This window comes from Anopheles moucheti, chromosome 2, assembly GCF_943734755.1.
Source record: "Anopheles moucheti chromosome 2, idAnoMoucSN_F20_07, whole genome shotgun sequence".
NCBI classification, from domain to species: domain Eukaryota; kingdom Metazoa; phylum Arthropoda; class Insecta; order Diptera; family Culicidae; genus Anopheles; species Anopheles moucheti.
Window position 1 is genome coordinate 41,886,461 of NC_069140.1, and position 21,537 is coordinate 41,907,997.

A 21,537-nucleotide genomic window follows, 5' to 3' on the forward strand; every position below is an offset into this window, starting at 1 on the left:
AGTACTGAGAGGTATGGGAAGGTTTCACGAAAACCCACTTATTACGAACTTATTACAATGAGCAGTTGAGCGAATGAAGCGTGAATGGAATGGAAAATAAAGTTTAGTATTTTTATTTTTAATGAAACAAATTGTCGCGGTTGTTTTATCTTTATTGTTCGTTGCCGTGGTCAAGAGTTCACTCCCTCCATATCACAACAACGCAATTCATCTACATTTAAATCTTATTGTATTTGTTTAAGTAGCAAAGGAACAATTATTTGGTACAGGTACCCTTCGTTCTCAACACTCAACGGTGCACGTGTTCGGTTTACCGCCACAGCGAGGATCGTGTCGACATACGATTTGCGCCTAACAGTATGCAACCCGGAAGCCAGCTTGTCGCTGCATGTGATTACCGGGGCTGGTTTGTCCGATTAGAACTTAATAGTAAAACAGAGAGCTACAGTTACAGCTCCAAAATTCTGACATCTAGTAGTAAAACACCCTACGAGTGTTCTGCGGTTGAACTGGGCGATAGTTCAACGATATCGGTGCCCCGTTCGTGCCGATCAGCGAACGTAGTCGGTTCAGTTCTTGCTCCGTCACTGCTAACCGCTTGGCCGACACGATCCAGTTAACCGTCTCGAGGCATGGGGGCGTCGTAAGACTACCCTCGTACGAATAGTACGGCCATCCCATCGTACCGACAACGTTCAGCAGCGTAAACGCCCGGCTAAACGGTATCTCAAGCGTTGACTTCGGTTGACGCACCTGGGGCAAGAAGTTAGCCCACGAGTTTAGCGAAAAGCTGGACGAGCTTGGTACCACCTCGTACAGGAATCCGACCACAGCCAAACCATCCACTTCCGCCTTCGCCTTGTCGAACGAACTGTACAGACCGTTGTAGAACACCAGATGTAGCTCGAGCGGGAAACGGCGCTCATCGAGCGTATGTTCCGATCCTTCCGTATTGTTCGGACCCCAGTGGAAATGCATCTGCTCGAAGAAGTACGCCGTCTTCAGGGGTCCTCCGCGCATCATCGGTCGCGTCCGGTATGTCCAGTGGGGTGTAAACTTCACCGAGTAACCTTCATTCTCAGCGGTAATGGACGAGGGCATGTTGGTCAGCCCAACGATCTCCAGCGGTACCTTACGGTTTACGACCAGCGCCCTGGAGGTGACGATATTTATAGGACTCTGGAACTGAGCACCACAGGCCGGCGCTACGATGGGCCAATTCGGTGGACCAAGCGGATCACGTAGCGAGTACGTCCAGGACGGTGCACTAGCTTTACTTTCTTTCAGTTCGTTCACATCGAAGCTGATATCGTTCGGATGTGCTGTGCGTCTACCCCACAGGAACTCACTTTCTTGAGGATACTCTGCGAATAAATTCGGGATGAATATTATTACAACCAAACCGGTACAGTTTACCACCACGCGTACTAGAAACGCTTGCTGTAAAAGCATTACCTCGAGCGAACACGACCGGTTGACAGGCTAATAAAAGTGACATACACAGAGCACTCATTGTAGTTCGCGTACACATGGAACGGTACCGTACGTAGGAATTGATTTGTAGAAAAACCACCTTAAAGCCCACTCAGCCACTAACTGTCCGAACTAGGTAAAAGAAAAGAGCAAACCCGAACGACCGAACCACGCCTCGTTGTTCTAGCGACCTATTTCAAGATCCGGGTTTGACAAGACCTTACCCTATGCCAAACCGGCACTAAAGTCAATGCGCGTCTTGTGTGTCCCGCACCGGTGGAAAGCTGCACCGTTTCTGAATGCTGCCGTCATCCGGAAGCCTGTTTTTAAAAGAACGTTCTAAGTTGGGGGGCACTGCTGCTGCTGCTGCTAACAAAACAACCCCTGCTACTACTGCAGGAAATAGCAGCGTTAAAGCGATAGCGATACTCCAGGAGTCGTGTTAAAGTGCACGGGAGCCCGACACTTGGCCGTGGCCGTGCGTTTTGTTAGTCTCTGCATAACGCTTGATGGGGTCGGATTAAGGCAGCGCCCGCGTGTGGTGCTTTCGTTTTCGAATAGAGATGACTTCACATTTCGCGTGTTTGCCTTTTTGCCCAAAAGCTGGATGACAAGCGACCTTCAGCAAAAGAGTGCTGACCGGAGGATAAGCAAATGTTTGCCGTGTGGCATAAATGTTGGCATAAACTTCGTTCCGGAAGAGTCGGGATTTTGCAGTAAGCCTAAAAGGGGATTCTTTTATTGGGTGGAAAGAAAGATTACATACACACAACTTATTGTGAGCATAAACACTAGCTACACTGCAAGGTCATTTCTTGCTGACCTAGTTATGGACATGAACATTCCTAGACGACAAAGCATTGGTTGATCACCACAACACAATCTTCGAAGGATTCAAAATTGGGATATAAAAGAATAAAATAAAACAGCGCGTTCTACCATGCAGAATGTATTTGATCGTATAGGATAGTGGTAAAATGTGCGCGGAGTGCATTTTTCAAACGCCTAATTCTCTAACACTTCGCATATGGACACAGCCGTTGATGACGTTGAGTCCGAGTCCGAGGCCTGGGTGAAATGTGTCTCTCGCCTGTTTCCCAGCTTCGCTGCCAACCTCTATGCCGTCCATGCCACGCCTTGCTCACGCGCCCACATCGCAATGTCCGAAAACGCGCGTTGATTAATAGGTTGACCGTGAAACGAAAGCCCTCCCTTAAGCAGCGGTTCTAAGCGCACGCCTGCACGCTCCCGGAAGGGGTTAGGGAAATGGAGAGCAGCCAGTTGGTAGGACGGGAGCAAAGGGAGTTGGTCTTAGCTATGTGGCTATGAGCAACATAACCAGTTTGTCGCTCACCAAGTGCACGAACTATTTAACCGAGTTCTGTGTTCTTACTTTTGTTGCTATGATCTGTCGATTTTACGAGTACTGTCTCTCTTATCCTTTTTTTCTTTTCTTTTCTTTTTTGTTCGTGTTCACTCTAGCACACACACCCACAGACACTAACTCTGGCCGCTAAGTCACCGTGGCCAGTAGACGATGTCCATTAACATCCGCAAACGTGCAAACGGTGTGCTGGTGGAGTTACTAATACTGATAGTACATATTGCAGTTCCAAGGTCCCGGGGATATTCGATACAAGCGATTCGGAATCGGTACGGAATTGGGTGAATTCTGGAGCATGGAGCACATCCTAGAACCCGTAACGCACCACCGTACGCCCGTTCAGTGGCTGCACCGGACGGAAGTTATCCACCAGCGGTTTATCGTTCGAGTCGCGCAAATTCCGCAACTCGTCCAGATCCTTCTGTGCGATCGGGGCCGCACCGTCGCGCACAATCCACGTGACACTTTCCGAGCAGGGCGGTGTTGTAAGGCTGCCCGCGTACGAATAGTACCGCAGCCAGGTGCCACCCGCCACCGAGCTAAGACTAAACACTTCCCGATCTTCGAGCGTGATCGTGCTACCGGCGGGCCGGATTTTTGGCAGTGGCCGTGCCCACTTGGCACCCGGCTTGACCTTGTCGCCGCCGATCTCGTACAGTACGCCGAGCACGGTCAACCCGTCCTCGTGACCGAGGGCCTGCTCGAACGTACCGTACTCCCGCTTGAAGAACACGAAGTGCACCTCGGCCGGGTATGCCATCCCATCGAACGTGTGTTCCGAACCGCGCCCATTATCGGCACCCCAGTGGAAGTGCATCTGCTCGAGCACGTACGGTGCGCCCAACGGTAGGGGCCCACCGACCAGGATCGGCCGTTCGATCTCCGTACTCCACTGGAACGTGTACTGTGCGGTATGGCCATTGTTGGTCACATTGATCGAAACCGGCTTGCGGGTACTGCCCTCGAGCACCAGCGGTGCCGCATGGTCGAGCGATGGCAGCGTAGCGTCCGAGCGCACGATATCGATTGGGCTCTGGCGCATTCCGCCACAGTCCGGATCGGTTTCGGCCCAACGGTCCGGGTCTTCGTAGGAGAAATCACCTAGAACAGTCGCACACAATAAGCGCGGGAATTACAGTTTGGTATTTTTGTTTCGCACCGACATTTCAGCCGCCAGCTACTCACCCCGTACACCGCCGAATGCGCACAAGGCAGTAAAAAATAGTCCATAGTAGTATCCCACATACCGGTGTTTACCCATTGCGAAAGCTGCTGGAGACCTGCTAAACGGCGTTATTGTTTGATGAATGTGGTTTTTGTTCACTCTGTGACAAAATTGGAGAAAAACTCGACGTGCAGTTTTTGCTCCTTCGCTAAGCGCACTCACTCACAATTGCTCGGTCGGTGTAAATGGAGTACAGTTTATGTACTCAAAATCCGATGGGGGCCCCTTTTTCCGTACCGTACGGTGCGAATTGGTTGATGGAAAATTGTTGATCTTCTTCCGGTCGCTCGTATGCGCCCTTACCTACAGTGTGGGTGACACCGTTTGTGGACGATGCAGGCTTCACGCCATAAGTGTGATTATAGCGCTAGATGAAGATAATGTATTGTTTAGCTAAATGCTTACACTTTTTATTACAGCTTACCCGTGCATTAATATTGCATGCATTAGTTTTTTTGTTTAAAAAAAACTTTTAGTAACTCATTGCATACAAAGCTCCTGAAGGACGTGTTTTTTTAGAGGTTTCTTTAAATCAGTTCAAAGAAAAAAAGCACAATGCAAATGGAAACCTTTTAGAATATATTTACTTTGGGCACTTACCTTAAAGTGCGACGCGTGTTGTTGAGGAAAAATGTCGATTGAATTTGATTTTTTTAATCAAAAATAGATTAGTCACACCGCAAAATGTATGTCACACACTATGAGTTGTGACAAAAAAGCTGGGGGAAGTTTCCGACTATCGCACCAGATGCATCTTGCATGATCGCTCCGGAACCATTTTGTAACAGCAATTAAGATACGGTAGCAGCACGTGCTACATAGCATGCATGTCTTTTCGTCGTATGCAGGTTGGTTGTCCTTATACTCATTCGGAAGTTCGTAAAGCGTAATTATATTTATAAAATCCCCCAGTAATTACATTTATAAATTTCGTAGTTCATGGACGCATCTTCCTGCACATTTAATGAGTTCTAGAACGTTCGATGATCATTTAATTGGCGTACAGAAAAGCTCGTATAAATTTTATTGAATTTAACGATACAAAATGAATAAAAAAACAAATCAAACTAATTTTAATATTAGCGCACGTGTAAAATGTTCAAACAAGGCTTTCATTCCATTCATTCAACTCATTGATCCTGTATCGATCGGAACGGTCGATTATTGCATTTATTCTTCAACATAGTATCTTACATTTTCTTACTGCAGTTGCTAATTATAATTCAGTTTAATAGTTTCGATAGATGATTTGCAAATGAAGTTTCTTCTTTATGGCTTAAAGATAACGCTTTACTGCACTCATTTTTAAACGTAGCCGAATAGCCACATTTACGCTGGTTACATATAACGAACATTCCGTTACAACGAATATAGGAGAACTGTAACAACTTAGAACTATTACTTATGGTCCTTGTTCAGGCAATTTAACACGCACTTCAACCAGTAGATGTACGACTACATATATCAAGGTCACTCAACGTTACTTAGTTTCAATGACACCGAAAGAACCAAGGCTTTGATATTTATTTTTGGGCACCTTGGTATATAATTTCCTTAAAAAAAAAAACAATGTTTCGTACCACGAATGTCAGCGCATGATTTATGCAAAAACAGAACCTCAACACCACTCAAATGCACTGGATAAAAGATATATGTATTTCACTAATGTATAATACTTAGTTCACTGGACACGCAGTACGTGCAGGTGGTAACAATGAGCAATAAAACGCTTGCTAAACACTAACGATGACAATCCTTTGGTATTACGCTGCGAAAAGGCGCTGTTCAGTTCAGCTCAGTCAGTACAACGCTACGTCCGTAGTACGCTTCAGTACAAGAACACCCGACGATGGTTAAGCTTCTGGACCGGCCGGAAATTGTTCACCATCTGTCCGGTCGGTGATTGGAGCCGACGGAACTGCTTCATCTCCTTCTCCGTCACCAGCAGCGGTTTGGTAGACACGATCCAGGTTACCGTCTCCAGACACGGCGGTGTCGTAAGACTTCCTTCGTACGAAAAGTAAGGCCACTCCACATCCCCGATCACCTCGTACAGCGGAAACGTATCAATGAACGGGATCGTGTACCCACTGTCCGGTGTGATGACATTGCGCAAGAACCGGGTCCACGTGTTGAGCTGCTCGTCCGCCGAATGTTGATAGATCTCGTAGAACAAACCCACCACGGCAATACCATCCACCTGTTCCCGGGCCTCCTGGAACGACTCGTACAGTCCGTTGTAGAACACCAAATGGATTTCCATCGGGTACCGCTGGTAGTCGTACACGTGCTCCGATCCCACCGTACTGTTTACACCCCAGTGAAAGTGGAACTGGTCGAACAGATACTTTGTCTTCAGCGGGCCACCACGGAGTACAGGACGGTCGCCGAAAGTGCGCCAGTTGTAGGTAAACTTCGCCGAATGTCCATCGTTCTGCAGCAGAATCGTCTGTGGCAAATTGGTCTGTCCATCGAGACGTAGCGGGCGCTTTCGACCCACGAATTGTGCGCTGCTGGTGTTTAGTAGGATGGGACTTTGGTACCGGCCTCCACAGCGTGCATCGACGCGGTGCCAGTGCGAGGGTCCATTTTTATCTTTCTCGTTGTACGAGAAGCTTCCTGCAGCAGCCGGTGCACGAGACTTTTGCCGCTCCAAAGCCGGTTCCGGTTCGTTTGCCTCCGCTAGGTCCGCTTCGGGATCGGGTGGAAAATAAAAGTCCGGGTTCGAGATGGCAGTCAGCTTCGCTCGACGTTGATCTTGGTTGAGTGGTTTAGGAGCGGACGGTTCGTACTCGTCATAGTAGGCCGGATCTCTGACGCTAGTAAAAGCGCCTGATCGCCTGGTAGGATTGGCCCGATAGGTAGAACCATAGTTGGGTACGTTCAGTCCTGCAGGAGAGAGACACGAAGAATTACGACGATGTTAGGATAAATTAACATCAATAATCGGATGGTGACTTTTGTACGACTCCGACTACCTACCTCGACATGGTCGCCAAGACATGAACATTAAAAAGTTCAGCAAAATCAACTGCCCGTGCCATTTGAGTAGCTGCATCTCTGTAACGTCAAACATTGGATAATAGTCGAATTAGAATTGAATTGAACAGCACCCTCTCAATATTAGAACACTACTTCGGATAGAATTAAAGTCCGGCAGGTACGTTCTGACGACCTGCGTGATAAAAGGTAAAGTAGACACTGCTGATCTTTGCGCTTACCCTCCGCTACCTAAGCAAACATTCTTTAAAAACATTGCACGTGATGCTCATGATCACAAACCACAGATCCCGACCACGGCATAATCGCACCAGCCGCCTGATAGCATGGTAACCGTGCGAACTGGACCGCGCCAATGGCCCCTTTTTTATGGTACAATGGTTCGCGGTGCCAGTGTTTGATTTACCAGCGCGCTTTACACTACGCTCCAAGGTGGAGGACGTTATGCTTACCGTTTTGCTACTCGCCCACCATTGAAACAATTGACCGATGAATCGTTGGATTAAGTAAACTAACCGACAAGATACGGACGATCAAGTTCAAGGTCTCCATTATCAGACGGTCGGTACATTATATTTGGGACTGTTTCACTGTCATTATATCCATGGATCACCGATCGTCTTGTGAGAAGTTTTTTGTGTTGCAAAAAAAAAGCTTTCCGTTACGCATCATGAGAGTAGAATAGAAATGATGTTCATTATAGAACGATCTTTTTGAGCAGCTTATCAAAGTTCAAATGAAACGTGGTTTAGAAACATTAAAGATCCATTTAAGCATAGAACTTTTATACAAAAAATGATACAAAATGACCAAGAAGTGATCTTCCACCTATTCTTACTCTTACGAGCATAAACTAACTATCACGTAATTTATTATCGGACTACTAAGATGTAGCTGGAATTATTAGATACTACCATGGATATTGTGACGCCTTTGCTGGAAAAAAATCGCTCTAGAGAAGACCTTTAGAATTCCTTTTTCTTACATTTCAGGCCGACTTCATGCGTCCAGGCAAATGAAGTCACCTATCAGAAGTTCGGGACTATGAACTAGGGGTAGAACTTAGATAGAAGATAAAGAAGATACGTCTTTTTCTCTGGTTGTTCACACAATTTTCGTGATTAACTTTCAAAGTCGTAGCTGAGACAACTACCAGGATAGATCTGGATTTGTTTGCACTTTCTGTTCTGCTCGATTCTGTTAGAACAAGATTTAGAAAGTTTCCAGGATTCCATATCTATCTTGACGCATTCTATATCTATTACAACACTGCACTGTTCCATCATGCCATGTTCATCAGTAATGAACACCGCATAACACTTGATTACTCCAAGACATACCTCAATTTGCTTCAATTTGTTTCACACAATAGCACAAATACTATGCACTTTCGGTTCACGTTAATTACTTCACAATTTGTTCGTAAAATAAGTAAATGTACCGTAAAAATGTATTGCTTTTCTGCTTTTTTGAACGCAACGATCGTTGGAAGCGGCCACTCTCGATTGCGATCACGGTTGAAGTAAGTTCCTCGATTCTTTTTCGCTTGTGCCGACACATACGACAGAACGTTCCTTCAGCTTGAACAGTGTGTTCTTCCTCGCGAAAAGTAGCCGAATGAGTAGCCGGAACCGAAAGCGTGTAAAATTCCCCTCAAAGGCTGCACTGTGCCGCAACCACAGTAACGCACGCACGCACGCAATTGGAACTGCTGGACGTGTGGCGCGAGTTGCCGGGCCCGGGGCTTTTTCGTTGGACGGTGGTTCAATTAAATTAAATCTCCCTACTCCATCCAAGCAGGCGTCAGATCTGCGGGCTCGATTCACCTTCGAGATGTGTGCGAAGAATGATGAATGTTCCCGCGAACCGAAACCGCAAATCGTTCGCACCTTTACCCTGCACCACACTCAAGGTTCGGCCAGCCGTGTACGGCTCATATTCCGCAATTTTGCAAAACCGTGGTCGATTTGATGTTTGTCTAGGATCGTTTAGGAAAATGTAGGTTTCCAGATTTGGCTAGTTAGATCAACACGGGTGAAAGGGGTCAACGCGCGCACCCATGGGGTGGCAAGCTGAGGCGAGACTAATCGATGATCATTGTTGTCCATCATCATCCGTATCGTCATAATTCAAATCTGACCGACTTCGGAAAGCACAATGGCCAATGGAAAGCGATGATCGCGCTGCCGACCCGCCGGAGGTATGTGCGCACGTTTTGGAACCATTTTGGTCCGACAACGGACCCTTGCGTAACGGACTTCATGTGGTTAAACTTTCGTTACAAGTGTACGCTGTGTACGCCAGTACCTTGCACTGGCTCTGGCCTTTTACTAAGATCCCAGATGCAACGGCGTGCTTAGCGCATCGACGTACGGTTTCGCGCGTGCTTGTTTGTTTACAGCGGTACCATTACTGTACCGCTGAGCGAATACGCTATGTTTAAACCGGCACGCGCAATGTTTTTCATTCATAAAGCTATACCGCACAACAATCAACACACACACACAAACACAGCATACGCGTGAGGCGGCACTCCGGCTCGATCGACGGTGGGAATTTCAACGCCGCTACTTACCGGTTTTAAACACGCGACACACTCCGCGTTGTGGATCGTTTAGAATTAAAGCGGGAAGTTCGCTGATAAGGTGCGCGTCACTGTACCGGTGATTCGCCCAACCGGCCTGTGTGGGCCAATGTTTGTAAACCTGTTCGCGACGGTACTTCTTGATGTTTTGATCGAGGCCCTTGTACACACGCTGTTGTTTGCTGGTTGCCGCTTGTCGCCGGATGGTAAGTGAACACTTGCCGGAGGTTAGCACTCGATTGAGCTGCCCTTCCAGTACCGGCCGGGACTTAAATAGTGTCCAATGGTGTCGTGTAGTCGTAGGTCGGGTTCTCCACTTTCGACCGGGACTGACGGGCAAGGGCTCGAACGATTGGCACATCTTTCCAGTGATGATAGGGAATTTTGGGATTTACTTTCCCCCGGCTGGGGCGATCGACGGCAAGACAGACCCATAAACCGAACGATCACGAATGAATTGATGTAAACAGCTAATAAACCACTAAATCCCTTCGTTTGCTCTATTGCACTCTTTTATGCAGGGACTTGTCCCGGTCACAGTTTCCTGGTGACAACAGTGTGATGGTGGAACGCTAGAACCATCGTATCGCACCTGTGTCCACCGAAGCCAACAGGATGCAGCATTAACAACCCATTAGCGTTGAGGCAAATGTGAGGCACCAGGTTCGATAACGAACCCAGCAAAGCATGCCGACATTCTTCAACGACACCATCGTTCAATAGGTGGAAACAAAAAATCGCTTGTAATTAAATTAAAATTAGACTTCCCTGTGCGGTACTTATCATCGAAAGGGTGCAGAAATGTGCGTCTCCAACCTGACAATGTAAACCGGTCCGCAAAACCTAGACCCAAGCGTAAAAGCGATTTGTTTTTGCTTCGACGACTAATCTATGTTTCCCTTTGTTATTGACAATTAGTACTACGATATCATAACGCACTGTTGATGCGTGTTGCTTTTACGACCGCCTGCCTCTGCTTATCGTGGTAAATATGTGCGAAAAACATTGAATAGTACATGTTTTCTCTGTTCGCCTGATTATGCCTGTCCCACCTTCTTACCCGTGTTGAGTAGCTGCGACAATTGTTAATGCTTTGGACTACCACAAATCGAACATCTTATTCCAAAATTGTATTCTGTCAATTGGAGAATTTCAGTTCTACTCCCGAAGATGTGACTCAAGGAATTCCCGTACGAGATGGGCGTGGAATGTAACGTTTTATATGTGTTTTTGTTTTGCAGTTCAATTTATAACATGTAACTAATTGCAGTAACTGACTTTCCCGCCCCCAGTTAACGGTTCAGTAGAAGAGTACGTGAATCATCCGTACGTGCGGCCAGTCTTTAACCAGTAGTTGAGTGCATCGAGACACGCGTTACAGCATGATGGATTCGTTGCGTCATTGACGTAATTGTAAGCAATATGTTAGAAATTCCCTCTGGGGACGCATTCGTTCTCCCGATGGTTCTTTACGGTGTGGATTTTCACTAAAGTGTCACCAGATTGATGTTGTAAGCGTGGTTGGTTAGTCAGCATCGCGAATAATTCGGGAAAGTCTAGCGAAAAGTTTAGAATTCCTGTGGGATTTATTGTCACTTGCATGAACCAGGCTGTGGCCTTTAAAGTGGACTACCGAACTGCTTCCTGCTGCAAAAAAGCAATCAATCTTATCGTTGTTGACAAATCAAGAGCAACGGGAACCTGTTTGATGAGATTTCGTATCATTATAGTGATTTTTGCACAACGACCCCATCGGGCATCGGGGGTCAAAACGCTTGAGGGGAACTATCTTGCACATGTGGGCTAGGCTAGTTTAGGTGTTAAATAGTATTCCATTTCTCAATGGAATTCTTTGTCGTCTGCTCGCACGGAACGGTGCCCATTACAAATGTCCATTAGGCATTCGTCTCGGTCATGTGGGAGATAATTTTTTTATCATAAATGAACGCGTGCGTATGTCTAGAAGCGGAATGAAACGTAAACCATGGACAACTGTCGTTACTCATACCCACGATAAGTGGCACGCATGTTTAATGCACCGATTTTTTATCTCCCTTTCTTTATATTGTTACAAAGTGCATATAGAAACAGGTGGCTTAATGAAACAAATTATTCGTTTGTGAAACGCTTTGGACTATCAACTTCGTTGTCTTGTTTATGCGCGTAATTAAAATAACAGATTGAATAATTGCTTACTACTTACTTATCGCATACTGTAAGATTGCGGACTTGGTTTGATGCTATTCATTTGATCCAGTCAAATGGGATTTATCCACCCAAACCCCCTTCAGCTTCTATATCCTTATATTCTGTTTTCTTTGTCTGGCGATGTAAAAATCACGAAGCGATAAGCGATATTTATATTTTTATTAAAATACTTAAGTGTTCGATGTTTCACTATTTGATTTGATTTGATTTGATTAGTTTAGTAGAACTTTTTAACCATAGTGACCTTGGATTCACCATCCCTGTCAGCAGTTACTTCTGGGTGAATGCCTGTTGTTCTGACTTCTCGACGAAACTTCTCGAATCACTTTACTCTCGATCTTCATCTTTATCCTTTGCTGCACTTTATGCATTATGTCCGCTGTCTGGCGGCCGGATGTGGGAATTTATTCGACATTCTGGCTTTTCGGCTTGCAGATTTGATCGCATATTATAAATGCCAGATGGATCATATTCCGCGCACAAACCGTCCCTCACGCTCACTTCGACTGCGGTAAACATTTCTCGGTCCTTTTAATGAGGTTACTTCCTGCATTGCTTGCCTGTTTGATAGATATTACAGAATTCAAATGATTTCATTGTTATTTAAGCGATTATATTCGTATCCCCGTAATATTCCCCATTGTTCGTAACACACTACTACACCATATGTTCGGCCGGACATGGCCACAATCGAAGATCGGAAGAAATCATTGACCCAGAGACACGATTCGATGCATTTCTCACCTACAAAAGTACTTGCACTCTCGGCAACAGCTTCAGCAACATACGCGTCCGTAAATAGACCGAATACAGTGTCCCCACCTTCAGCCCACCAAGCGGCCGCTGAGCCCTCGACCATGCTTACCATGTAGTTTTTTTTGTCTCCGCTAATCGATGGGTGGTTAAAGTATTCAAATTTAGCGCACTATCCTTACTACCGCACCCATCTCGTACGTACCTTCGTGTGGGCAAAATCCCTTCCCAGTGCATCGGCATGTTCGGTTCGTGGTCAAGCTTTGAACTACAGCCAACGATACCAGCGGTATCTGGTCGGGTGCGCGGTGATGCAGGATACACCGTACGGGTACCCGTTGTAGATCAAGGGCAGGCGCACACGCTCGCTATTTACACGCAAGCCGTGCGGCGAGTTTCGCGAACACGCCAAGAAGTTGGGTTGGGGTTTGGAAAATCGGGAGGGAAATGATGCACGATGTTCACAAAACCACGCAGCCACATGCACCCAAATCCAGCAGCAAGGGCTAGCAAGGAAATGGGGTGGATGTGATGATTTCGTGTGTTTGTCCAAACAATTCCGCTTCTACCAAACAAAGAATCAAGACACACAGCGATCGCAACGTAAGCGGTAACCTTACAGCAGACAAAACCCCCATGGTGGCAACGATCATATGATCCACACACAGACCATCCTTCGGTTCGGGTGCAGTTCGTTAAGATTCGTTAAGATCAATGCATTTTGGTGTGATGATGCGCGCGCAGATGGTTTGCCCGATCCGCCGATTTTGCCGAAACGCGATCAAGGGCTTCGGATTTGGTGTAAGAGCATGATAAATTCAACGCCAGACGTCACTCTCTGTCCTGCGGTCTTTTAGTAAGGATCCCATCCAATAAGCCGCGATCTCGTGCAGCCTACAGCAGCAGCCCACCGAAAGTCACAATAAAGGATATTTCATCCTTCAGCACACCTTAACTCAAGTACGTATCGGTAGGAACGTGTCGAAGGCGAATCAGCTCCTTTAGCAAGTGTTGTGTTTCGTCGTTCGAAAAAAAAATATATGGGAAAAGAAAAAGTTACGTAATACAGACGCCATTCTTCCAATTTCGTCTCTAGTATGTGTTAACTACGCCATCCTAGTAGTGTAATCAGTGCATTCGCATCGGCAAATCCGTTGGGAAATGGAAAAACAGACTGTCGCGTCTTGCATAACGCATGAAGATCAGATGACTCAATCGAACGGTGCCATTCTGCGTAGTGATGTTTGCATGCACAGTACACTCGATTGGGTGTTGACCTCGCGGCAAGTGCACTGCCAAGCACGCCAACAAATGGCGTTTCGATGAAAATAGAACATCCGTGCATGATTGCTTACGAGACTGGTATACGGTAACGATCGATCGACCATGCAACTGGGTGGTGATGCAACAGGCGGGTCGCTATTATGCTACTACCCTGCTGATTCTCAGCTCGTTAGGATTGGAGTGAAGCTGTACACGTGCCTATCCTAATTAAAAGGCGTCATTCGCTTCTTTTTTCACTGTTCCCACTTCGTCTGAAGTGTTTCCACAGTGAAACATTCCATTTCCTTTCGGTGGATAAATATAACGATGTGTTATCTTGTACTCTTGTGTTCGGAGGACGTGAAGCTACATGAGGCTTGTGTCACTGTGGACTGATTCTACCTTTGCTTTATTACCAGGGCGCATGGCGTCTAGTGGAACAAAAAAGTTTCGATATATGTTGATAAGCCCGCCAGAGCAAATAAATTAATAATCATGGTGAATCCCCTTTGGAAATGGAATATCTTTCATAGATCACCTAGATAGGATGTTATCCCTCTCGTCTAGACGAAATAAAAACAAGAATACCCCTGCAGACCGGATTCGTCCAACCTGGGTCACCCAAATACTAACCTCCCTTTTCCGATTCTTTGCAGTAAACACCAACAATGCCGGGACTTTCGGATCCAGTTGCGTTCCTCAAGGATTTTGCCGCCGGTGGCATCTCGGCCGCAATCTCCAAGACGGCTGTCGCCCCGATCGAGCGCGTCAAGCTGCTGCTACAGGTTCAGCACATCTCGAAGCAGATCGCCGAGGCCGACCGCTACAAGGGCATGGTCGATTGTTTCGTGCGTATCCCGCGCGAACAGGGCTTCAGTGCCTTCTGGCGCGGTAATCTGGCCAACGTCATCCGTTACTTCCCGACGCAGGCCCTCAACTTCGCCTTCAAGGACAAGTACAAGCAGGTGTTCCTGGGCGGTGTGGACAAGAACACCCAGTTCATGCGCTACTTCGTCGGTAACCTCGCCTCCGGCGGTATGGCCGGCGCCACCTCGCTGTGCTTCGTCTACCCGCTCGACTTCGCCCGTACCCGGTAAATGGCCGCCTGGCGCGTGGCGATCAAACGAAAATGCGGTCCGTGAACCGTATAAAACTAACCAACAAACTTGCACACATTTCTTTTCCCACAGTTTGGCTGCCGATGTCGGCAAGGGTAATGAGGCGCGTGAGTTCAAGGGTCTGGGCGATTGTCTGGGAAAGATCTTCAAGACTGACGGTTTGGTCGGTCTGTACCGAGGATTCGGTGTATCCGTCCAGGGTGAGTTGGAGCGAATGGAATGGGTGGATCGTTGAGCTGGTTCGCGTAAAACCAACACATCTATGCCTTCCCATTCACAGGTATCATCATCTACCGTGCTGCCTACTTCGGCTTCTACGACACTGCCCGTGGTATGCTGCCGAACCCGAAAACTACACCATTCTACGTCAGCTGGGCCATCGCACAGGTCGTGACCACCGTTGCCGGTATCGTGTCCTATCCCTTCGATACCGTCCGTCGTCGCATGATGATGCAGTCTGGTCGTGCCAAGTCCGAGATCGTCTACAAGAGCACGCTCCACTGTTGGGCAACGATCGCCAAGCAGGAAGGTAGCGGTGCCTTCTTCAAGGGTGCCTTCTCGAACGTGCTGCGTGGTACTGGCGGTGCATTCGTGCTGGTGTTGTACGATGAAATCAAGAAACTCCTGTAAACCCTTCCACCCTTCCTACTAGCCTTACCCTCTCCTGTACCACCCACAAAATCCTTTCCCTCGTTCCTAATCCCTATCCCGCTGTAATCCCATTCCATTCCATACCAAACTGCGCACCGCACAGTGTCCTAATTCCAACGAAGAAAAAACGAACACAACCGTTACCAAAAAAAACGCCAAACGACTCGGAACTTGGTGTTCGGATAAGCCTTTTTTTGTAAAAAAGCTCGATATACATTGCGCTCACACTGTAAGCTGTAACCGGCTGTAACGGACCGGTGTTTACGCGTCTTCCATCCAACCGACAAGTAAAGTGTTTTATCGAGCCCTAGTGCCATAGAGATCCTATGTTAATGTATTTAATTGTGTTCGCAATCCACCCACAATCGTCGTGTGTGTGTGTGTTGGTGTCTGTGTTTCATTCGATGCTCTGTACAGTACTCGACTAGAGACGACAAAAGGACAGAGCAGGACCCGCACATCCGACGAGAGTCGACCGACCGACCGATCACGATCATGATGTTTTTATTCGTGATCCTTCGCGTGTAGATAGAGGGAGTTTGAAAAAACTCTGCATTAGACGTTAAAGAGAAAGACATTTGAGGCAAGCATGGAAGCGACAGGAAGTAAAATATTGACGAAAAATAGCAATAAAACAAACAAAAAATCATTTTAAAAGTACTCAACACCATGTGACTTGGACTGTCTACCTTAACCGCATCTCATCGAAAGGGAGAGCAAGCGGTGCGCGACTGTAACGATTCATTTATTGGTTAAGATTTTAAATCAAACCACCCAGTACCAATCGGACAGACACACTCTTTCGCTTCATTCGCATCGTTTTTCCTGGTTTAGTATGGTGGGTCGTACAATGTTTTCTCAGTTGGTGTAAGCATTTTCCTGGAAAGAAATATTTTTACTTTTATAAGCACAATAGTCGGCATGGCACGATAATTTTGAGGTTGTTTGTTAGATGAGATATTCTACGGAGAAACGATTTAGGATGTTAATTAATTAATGTTAATAGATGTTTGATTAACCTAACTAAATCGTACTTTAGGCCCTGTTTTTCCCCGTTTTTAAATGCGACGTGTTGGTAATATTCGTGGCTCATCGTGCAAAGCATCAACTAGCAGTACAATTATATCATAGTTTTCCACAAAAAAGGGCTAATTAATACAAAATTTATTATCTTATGTACATATTGCTGATAGGAAAAGTAGTACAATCATGATACATTATGGTTGAACCCTGCATTCGTTTTGTTTTCCTATTTACCCCACAGAGCAGTGGATGATGCTACTTTGTCTATCTGACTTTCGAATCCGTTGGATGAATCAAAACGAAACAAGAAAAAACAGACGGAAAAGAATGCACAAAACGAACGATCTCTACTATAAAAGATGATTTGAAAAATCATTGTCTTTTTCACGCAGCACCAACCACAAAGGTTGTTTTGGCTCACTCAACAGTTTCAGTTGTTATCGCGGTTTTTGGTTGCACGGTTGTAAACTTTTCATTAAAATAATTCTAATTAAACGAGAATTCACGAATCCCTAGACCGGTACAATTAAACTTAACGTAAACGAGCACAAATACTTCGATCAACGACAACGTATTCCACTTCCAGTTGGTCACTTTCTAGCTTTTCATGTGTGCAATTTCCTTTTTTGGATCGTTAATCGATAACGACCGGCGGATATACACCGCGCTGACATTTAACAAACCGCCACCAGGAGACGACGACGATCACCGATCACTGACGGGAAATGCTAATTAATCTTATCATACCGTTGTTCGGTCCGATTCGCCAGCCAACCAGTCGACAGTCCTGCTAATGCCGGGCATATTGAGGATGTTGCCTAGCACTGGTACCCGACGCAAGAAGTTTATGGCCACTGGGAAGAACCCACTAAACAGCAGTATGAAGCCGTACATCTCGATCAGCATACCGATCAATGGATAGCCGAGCAGTACGATTGCAATACCCCCGAAGAATGCGATCGATGCCTTCATTTTGTGCTTTTGAAAGAAAAAGCGAAACGTTCGTTCTAGTCCAATCACGCAAGCTAACCCACATACGAATAGTATCTGAGATAAGAGAAGAATAAAGAAGCATACATAAGTACAATATTCAAGCCATGCTGGTGATATCGTTCACTTACATTTCCTATTGCCAGTAGTCCTTTATCGAATAGTAAAAGAGTGCCCAGGAACAAAAACGTTATTCCGAAGCCAGCCAAACCGACTCCGATTTCTAAAGCAGCCGAAAACGACAAGACATTCGCATTAACGATTCATTTGTCCGCATTGTGCTTTACGCATACTTACTCTGTGTGTCGGTAATTTCGAACATTGTACTGCTGTTTTCCGCCTATTCGCAACCCGAACTAAAATCTTTGCCGTAATCGTTTGGAAAAGCGCTGCAGTGTTTGGACCTGCTGTTTTCTCCACGTCATTCGGCGCGGAAACCCTTCGCAGCTTTATGTCGCTCCGTGATCCTTTAAAATGCAAATTATCGATGTATCCCTTGCTGGGTCGGCGCAATCAGGTGTCAATGGACTTGTTGATTAATTATGAACCATTGTAATCCGAACAATAATTGAACAATCGGCGGAAAATGATGAAAAATTTATCACCAAAAGTTGCACCAGTTGCACTCAACAAACCGATGACATTTATTTGTTTGACGTAGCTGACTGTTTTGGCTTGAACTGTCACACCCTAGCTCCCTTCGGAAACGCAGAAGATTCTGGTTTGAAATTATTACCAGTAAAACACTTTGGTAAAGAGGATTATTTTGACTCAAGTGAAAAAATTGCAATACCTTTTAGCATTGCACCTGTACTAAGACCTACGCATTGTTCATTTGATGTAATTAAAAACGATTTTCTTCATAAGTTTAACGCCCCTGCTTGTCGAGCGACTTTGGCTGCTGTCAAACAGCTGTCAATCTATTATTGCAAACAGGAGAAAAACAACAATCCTAGCGAAAGTGCAACATAAATTCAGGAATGTCCACCTTAAATCGTCCGAAATCTCCCAGAACTCCCACATCCGGGAGAACTGATAAGGAGGAGAGCATCTGGGACAAAATCGGTACCCTGGGAAGAAAGAAACGCATAAAGGAAGGTATGCTTAGGAGGGAACGACCGAAACGATTATTGAATTGCTGTGGCAACAAAAGTGTACATTACCTTTTATGGTAGCTATTCCCGTTGAACCAACGGGATGAAAAGTGTTGTGATTCATTATTTGTAAACTTACGATTGAAGTCCGAACAGTTGTTCGTTATGGTTTATAAAGATTGTGCCTCTAATTTGTGATTCCTAGCACAGTTGTGATACAATCCATCTTCCACCCTAATCATATGGGAGTGTGGGTTGATCATCATACGCCCAAACAATGACGTAAACAAATCTCAATGTGCTGAGTAAACTTTACATTTTTGTATGAATTTTCTATTTCGGTCTCGGCAGTGCAAGAAATCCAGGAGGAAGGCAAGATTGCGATAGACTCACCCGGAAGTCCCAATGCACCGATTATCCCCCCGGAGGATTACAATTTGGAGGACAATGAATCTCGCTCGATTATTCAGCCTGCATCGTTGCAAATGCCAAAGGTGAAGGAACTGCTCCAGGTGCTGATCGACTGGATCAACGATGAGCTGGTGGAGGAACGTATTATCGTCACCAACATCGAGGAAGATTTGTACGACGGGCAGGTACTGCAGAAGCTATGGGAAAAGCTGTCCAACAACAAACTAAACGTGCCGGAAGTGACACAGTCGGCCGAAGGTCAACGCCAGAAGTTGTCCGTAGTGCTGAACGCTGTAAACCATGTAAGGCTTCAACCGAACCGAAATTGTAATATGATGTATTGATATGCTAATTAACTTTATGCTTTTAGACCCTTGGCTATCACCATAACACCCCGAAATGGACAGTGGAAAGTATACACACGAAAAACATTGTTTCGATATTGCATTTGCTAGTCGCGCTGGTACGCCACTACCGCGCACCAATTCGTCTGCCGGACAATGTCTTCGTAACAGTGGTAATGGTACAGAAGCTGAACGGGAAGCTCACTAGCCAACGGTTCCAGGAGCAAATTACTCAATCGTACGACGATGTCGGTATGCGCTGCGAACCGGACGCATTCGATACGCTGTTCGATCACGCCCCGGACAAGCTGAAGGTGGTGCAACGTTCGTTGATTTCGTTCGTGAACAAACATCTCCACAAACTAAATTTTGAAGCAGCCGATTTGAGCACCGACTTCAAAGATGGTGTATTTTTGTGCTTGCTAATGGGGCTGTTGGGAGGATTCTTTGTACCGCTGCATGATTTTCATCTAACGCCGAAGGATGCGGATCAGATGACGCACAATGTGGCGTTCGCGTTCGAGCTGATGATGGATCAGGGTTTGAGACCGAAGGCACGACCCGAAGATATTGTGAACATGGATTTAAAGTCCACCCTGCGGGTGCTGTACACCCTGTTCACGAAGTATCGCAACAATCCTTGAGCATCGGTGCTATAACCAAGCACGGAGAGCCGTAATCAACCCCCTCACTTTTAGACAGCTAACCAATGTGCCTTCAGTTTTTCTATTGTATGTAATTGCAAACGTATATAGAGTATTAACATGTAAGTATGCGAAATCAACCCTTCGGTATTGGTGTCTCGGAGAGCTTTAATTTATCATTTCTTTCCAGAGGACAACTAATTATATTTATACCCATTGGGTTTCACGGAAGAAGAGGTGCCTTTAACGTGTGTTTTAATGTTTACAACTTAACTAGTGATTAAATCCGTAACAGTCGATGTTGCTAACGTTTGCAGATCAAATAAAAACAAAACAAAAACGTTTGCGAAACTAACCAAACTCAAGGATGAATCTTCTGGCGTTTTTGTCTAACGGATGATGGTGAGTATATTGATAGTAATGAAAGAAACACGACAAACGTGTTATAATCTAGCTGCGAGCTGAACCATCTTTACCAAACGCTCGCTGGCATGTTCGAAAGCGATCACAAATTCAAGCGAGAAACAAAACCAAAAGACTTTCAAAAGTTAATTTAAACCATTTGCAATTCGGCACGATGATTGTGAATGCTGTAGGAATTATATTCCGGTTTTTATTAGTGGTGTAATTGCTCTTCCTCGTTTAGAGGCAGTATCTTAATTGGCGCTATTAAGCAAACAGCAACTTAGCACCTCTCTTGCGAGCGATCGAATTAGTGTATTAAAAAGCAGATAAACATAAAGGTACGATCGAAACGTACAAATGCAGCAATATGTTACACACAGTTGTTAATGAATGTTGATTTCCAGCATAGAATAAAACATTAGCATGCAAACTGCTTCATTGAACTATTCAAACAATATAGGTGAACGCTATAAATCTGTCCACATGTCCGGACAAATTTATTTATCGTTACTAATTGATATGCACACTGCGTAAGTAGTAATGTACGCATGTTGAAGTTTAATCCCTGCATGCGCCCGCGTATCGCCACGTTTGTTTGCAATGTGTGTAGGTATGTAACTGCAATTCATTACACGCCGGTTGTCACTCACCGTGTCGTTCAAGTTCAAGCGCAACCCAGTGAGTTTCTGTTTGTTATATTTATTACCTCGGGTTTCTTTCTACTGCTCGTTCTACTGCTGCACTTGCATTACCGCGGTGTAACAACACAACACATTTGCAACGGTTATAATTGCACCACCAAGCCTATTGTCGACCAATGCGGCGTGGGTAATTATCGGTAAACAAGACAAGTGATTTACGGATCGGATATGCGTGTCATGTCGGTGTAATAGCCCGATGCTGAGTTAATCGTTACCGATGAGTAACTAGTTTTCCTCACTGGTGGTTGTTGTTATCTGCAGCAAAT

General features: G+C 45.7%; 6 protein-coding genes across 7 annotated transcripts; 2 read left to right on the plus strand and 4 right to left on the minus strand.

Moving 5' to 3' along the window:
- Nucleotides 1-471: 471 nt before the first annotated feature.
- Nucleotides 472-1,531, minus strand: LOC128297788 (carbonic anhydrase 7-like). Its single transcript, XM_053033487.1, has 2 exons — nt 1,456-1,531; nt 472-1,364 (listed from the first exon to the last, which is right to left on the minus strand). Exons 1-2 carry the CDS (start codon nt 1,529-1,531, stop codon nt 472-474), a joined length of 969 nt encoding a protein of 322 aa, XP_052889447.1.
- Nucleotides 1,532-3,164: 1,633 nt separating this feature from the next.
- LOC128309738 (carbonic anhydrase 2-like) lies at nt 3,165-4,118 on the minus strand. Its single transcript, XM_053046204.1, has 2 exons — nt 4,043-4,118; nt 3,165-3,958 (listed from the first exon to the last, which is right to left on the minus strand). Exons 1-2 carry the CDS (start codon nt 4,116-4,118, stop codon nt 3,165-3,167), a joined length of 870 nt encoding a protein of 289 aa, XP_052902164.1.
- A 1,627-nt stretch (nt 4,119-5,745) lies between these two features.
- LOC128297784 (carbonic anhydrase 13-like) lies at nt 5,746-9,877 on the minus strand. Its single transcript, XM_053033482.1, has 3 exons — nt 9,658-9,877; nt 7,065-7,142; nt 5,746-6,971 (listed from the first exon to the last, which is right to left on the minus strand). The coding sequence occupies exons 2-3, from the start codon at nt 7,138-7,140 to the stop codon at nt 5,911-5,913; spliced, it is 1,137 nt and encodes a 378-aa protein (XP_052889442.1). The 5' UTR covers nt 7,141-7,142; nt 9,658-9,877; the 3' UTR covers nt 5,746-5,910.
- Nucleotides 9,878-13,474: 3,597 nt separating this feature from the next.
- Nucleotides 13,475-15,979, plus strand: LOC128297789 (ADP,ATP carrier protein 2). Its single transcript, XM_053033488.1, has 4 exons — nt 13,475-13,587; nt 14,547-14,983; nt 15,081-15,208; nt 15,289-15,979. Exons 2-4 carry the CDS (start codon nt 14,559-14,561, stop codon nt 15,636-15,638), a joined length of 903 nt encoding a protein of 300 aa, XP_052889448.1. The 5' UTR covers nt 13,475-13,587; nt 14,547-14,558; the 3' UTR covers nt 15,639-15,979.
- A 411-nt stretch (nt 15,980-16,390) lies between these two features.
- LOC128297795 (vesicle transport protein GOT1B) lies at nt 16,391-18,281 on the minus strand. Its single transcript, XM_053033493.1, has 4 exons — nt 17,970-18,281; nt 17,804-17,895; nt 17,430-17,729; nt 16,391-16,538 (listed from the first exon to the last, which is right to left on the minus strand). Exons 1-4 carry the CDS (start codon nt 17,992-17,994, stop codon nt 16,518-16,520), a joined length of 438 nt encoding a protein of 145 aa, XP_052889453.1. The 5' UTR covers nt 17,995-18,281; the 3' UTR covers nt 16,391-16,517.
- A 338-nt stretch (nt 18,282-18,619) lies between these two features.
- LOC128297786 (beta-parvin) lies at nt 18,620-20,516 on the plus strand. Of its 2 annotated transcripts, XR_008287249.1 has the most exons (4): nt 18,620-18,770; nt 19,118-19,479; nt 19,548-20,287; nt 20,356-20,516. XR_008287249.1 is itself a non-coding variant. In XM_053033485.1 (3 exons), exons 1-3 carry the CDS (start codon nt 18,653-18,655, stop codon nt 20,163-20,165), a joined length of 1,098 nt encoding a protein of 365 aa, XP_052889445.1. In that variant the 5' UTR covers nt 18,620-18,652; the 3' UTR covers nt 20,166-20,516. The 2 variants fall into 2 exon arrangements, 1 of the variants encoding a protein (XP_052889445.1); XM_053033485.1 differs by having other exon boundaries at nt 19,548-20,516.
- The last annotated feature ends 1,021 nt before the right edge of the window (nt 20,517-21,537 follow it).

What these genes read in the sequence shown, in the direction of transcription:
- LOC128297789 (XM_053033488.1), top strand. Translation starts at nt 14,559, where the DNA reads ATGCCGGGACTTTCGGATCCAGTTGCGTTCCTCAAGGATTTTGCCGCC. An exon ending in CTCGACTTCGCCCGTACCCG is followed by an intron (nt 14,984 to 15,080) that starts GTAAATGGCCGC and finishes CTTTTCCCACAG; the next exon opens with TTTGGCTGCCGATGTCGGCA. An exon ending in ATTCGGTGTATCCGTCCAGG is followed by an intron (nt 15,209 to 15,288) that starts GTGAGTTGGAGC and finishes TCCCATTCACAG; the next exon opens with GTATCATCATCTACCGTGCT.
- LOC128297795 (XM_053033493.1), bottom strand. Translation starts at nt 17,994, where the DNA reads ATGTTCGAAATTACCGACACACAGA. An exon ending in GACTACTGGCAATAGGAAAT is followed by an intron (nt 17,730 to 17,803) that starts GTAAGTGAACGA and finishes CTCTTATCTCAG; the next exon opens with ATACTATTCGTATGTGGGTT. An exon ending in GCGAATCGGACCGAACAACG is followed by an intron (nt 16,539 to 17,429) that starts GTATGATAAGAT and finishes ATTTCTTTCCAG; the next exon opens with GAAAATGCTTACACCAACTG.
- LOC128297788 (XM_053033487.1), bottom strand. Translation starts at nt 1,531, where the DNA reads ATGTGTACGCGAACTACAATGAGTGCTCTGTGTATGTCACTTTTATTA. An exon ending in ACCGGTCGTGTTCGCTCGAG is followed by an intron (nt 1,365 to 1,455) that starts GTAATGCTTTTA and finishes ATTTATTCGCAG; the next exon opens with AGTATCCTCAAGAAAGTGAG.
- LOC128309738 (XM_053046204.1), bottom strand. Translation starts at nt 4,118, where the DNA reads ATGGGTAAACACCGGTATGTGGGATACTACTATGGACTATTTTTTACT. An exon ending in CGCATTCGGCGGTGTACGGG is followed by an intron (nt 3,959 to 4,042) that starts GTGAGTAGCTGG and finishes CGACTGTTCTAG; the next exon opens with GTGATTTCTCCTACGAAGAC.
- LOC128297786 (XM_053033485.1), top strand. Translation starts at nt 18,653, where the DNA reads ATGTCCACCTTAAATCGTCCGAAATCTCCCAGAACTCCCACATCCGGG. An exon ending in AAAGAAACGCATAAAGGAAG is followed by an intron (nt 18,771 to 19,117) that starts GTATGCTTAGGA and finishes CGGTCTCGGCAG; the next exon opens with TGCAAGAAATCCAGGAGGAA. An exon ending in TGCTGAACGCTGTAAACCAT is followed by an intron (nt 19,480 to 19,547) that starts GTAAGGCTTCAA and finishes TTATGCTTTTAG; the next exon opens with ACCCTTGGCTATCACCATAA.
- LOC128297784 (XM_053033482.1), bottom strand. Translation starts at nt 7,140, where the DNA reads ATGCAGCTACTCAAATGGCACGGGCAGTTGATTTTGCTGAACTTTTTA. An exon ending in GTCTTGGCGACCATGTCGAG is followed by an intron (nt 6,972 to 7,064) that starts GTAGGTAGTCGG and finishes TCTCTCCTGCAG; the next exon opens with GACTGAACGTACCCAACTAT.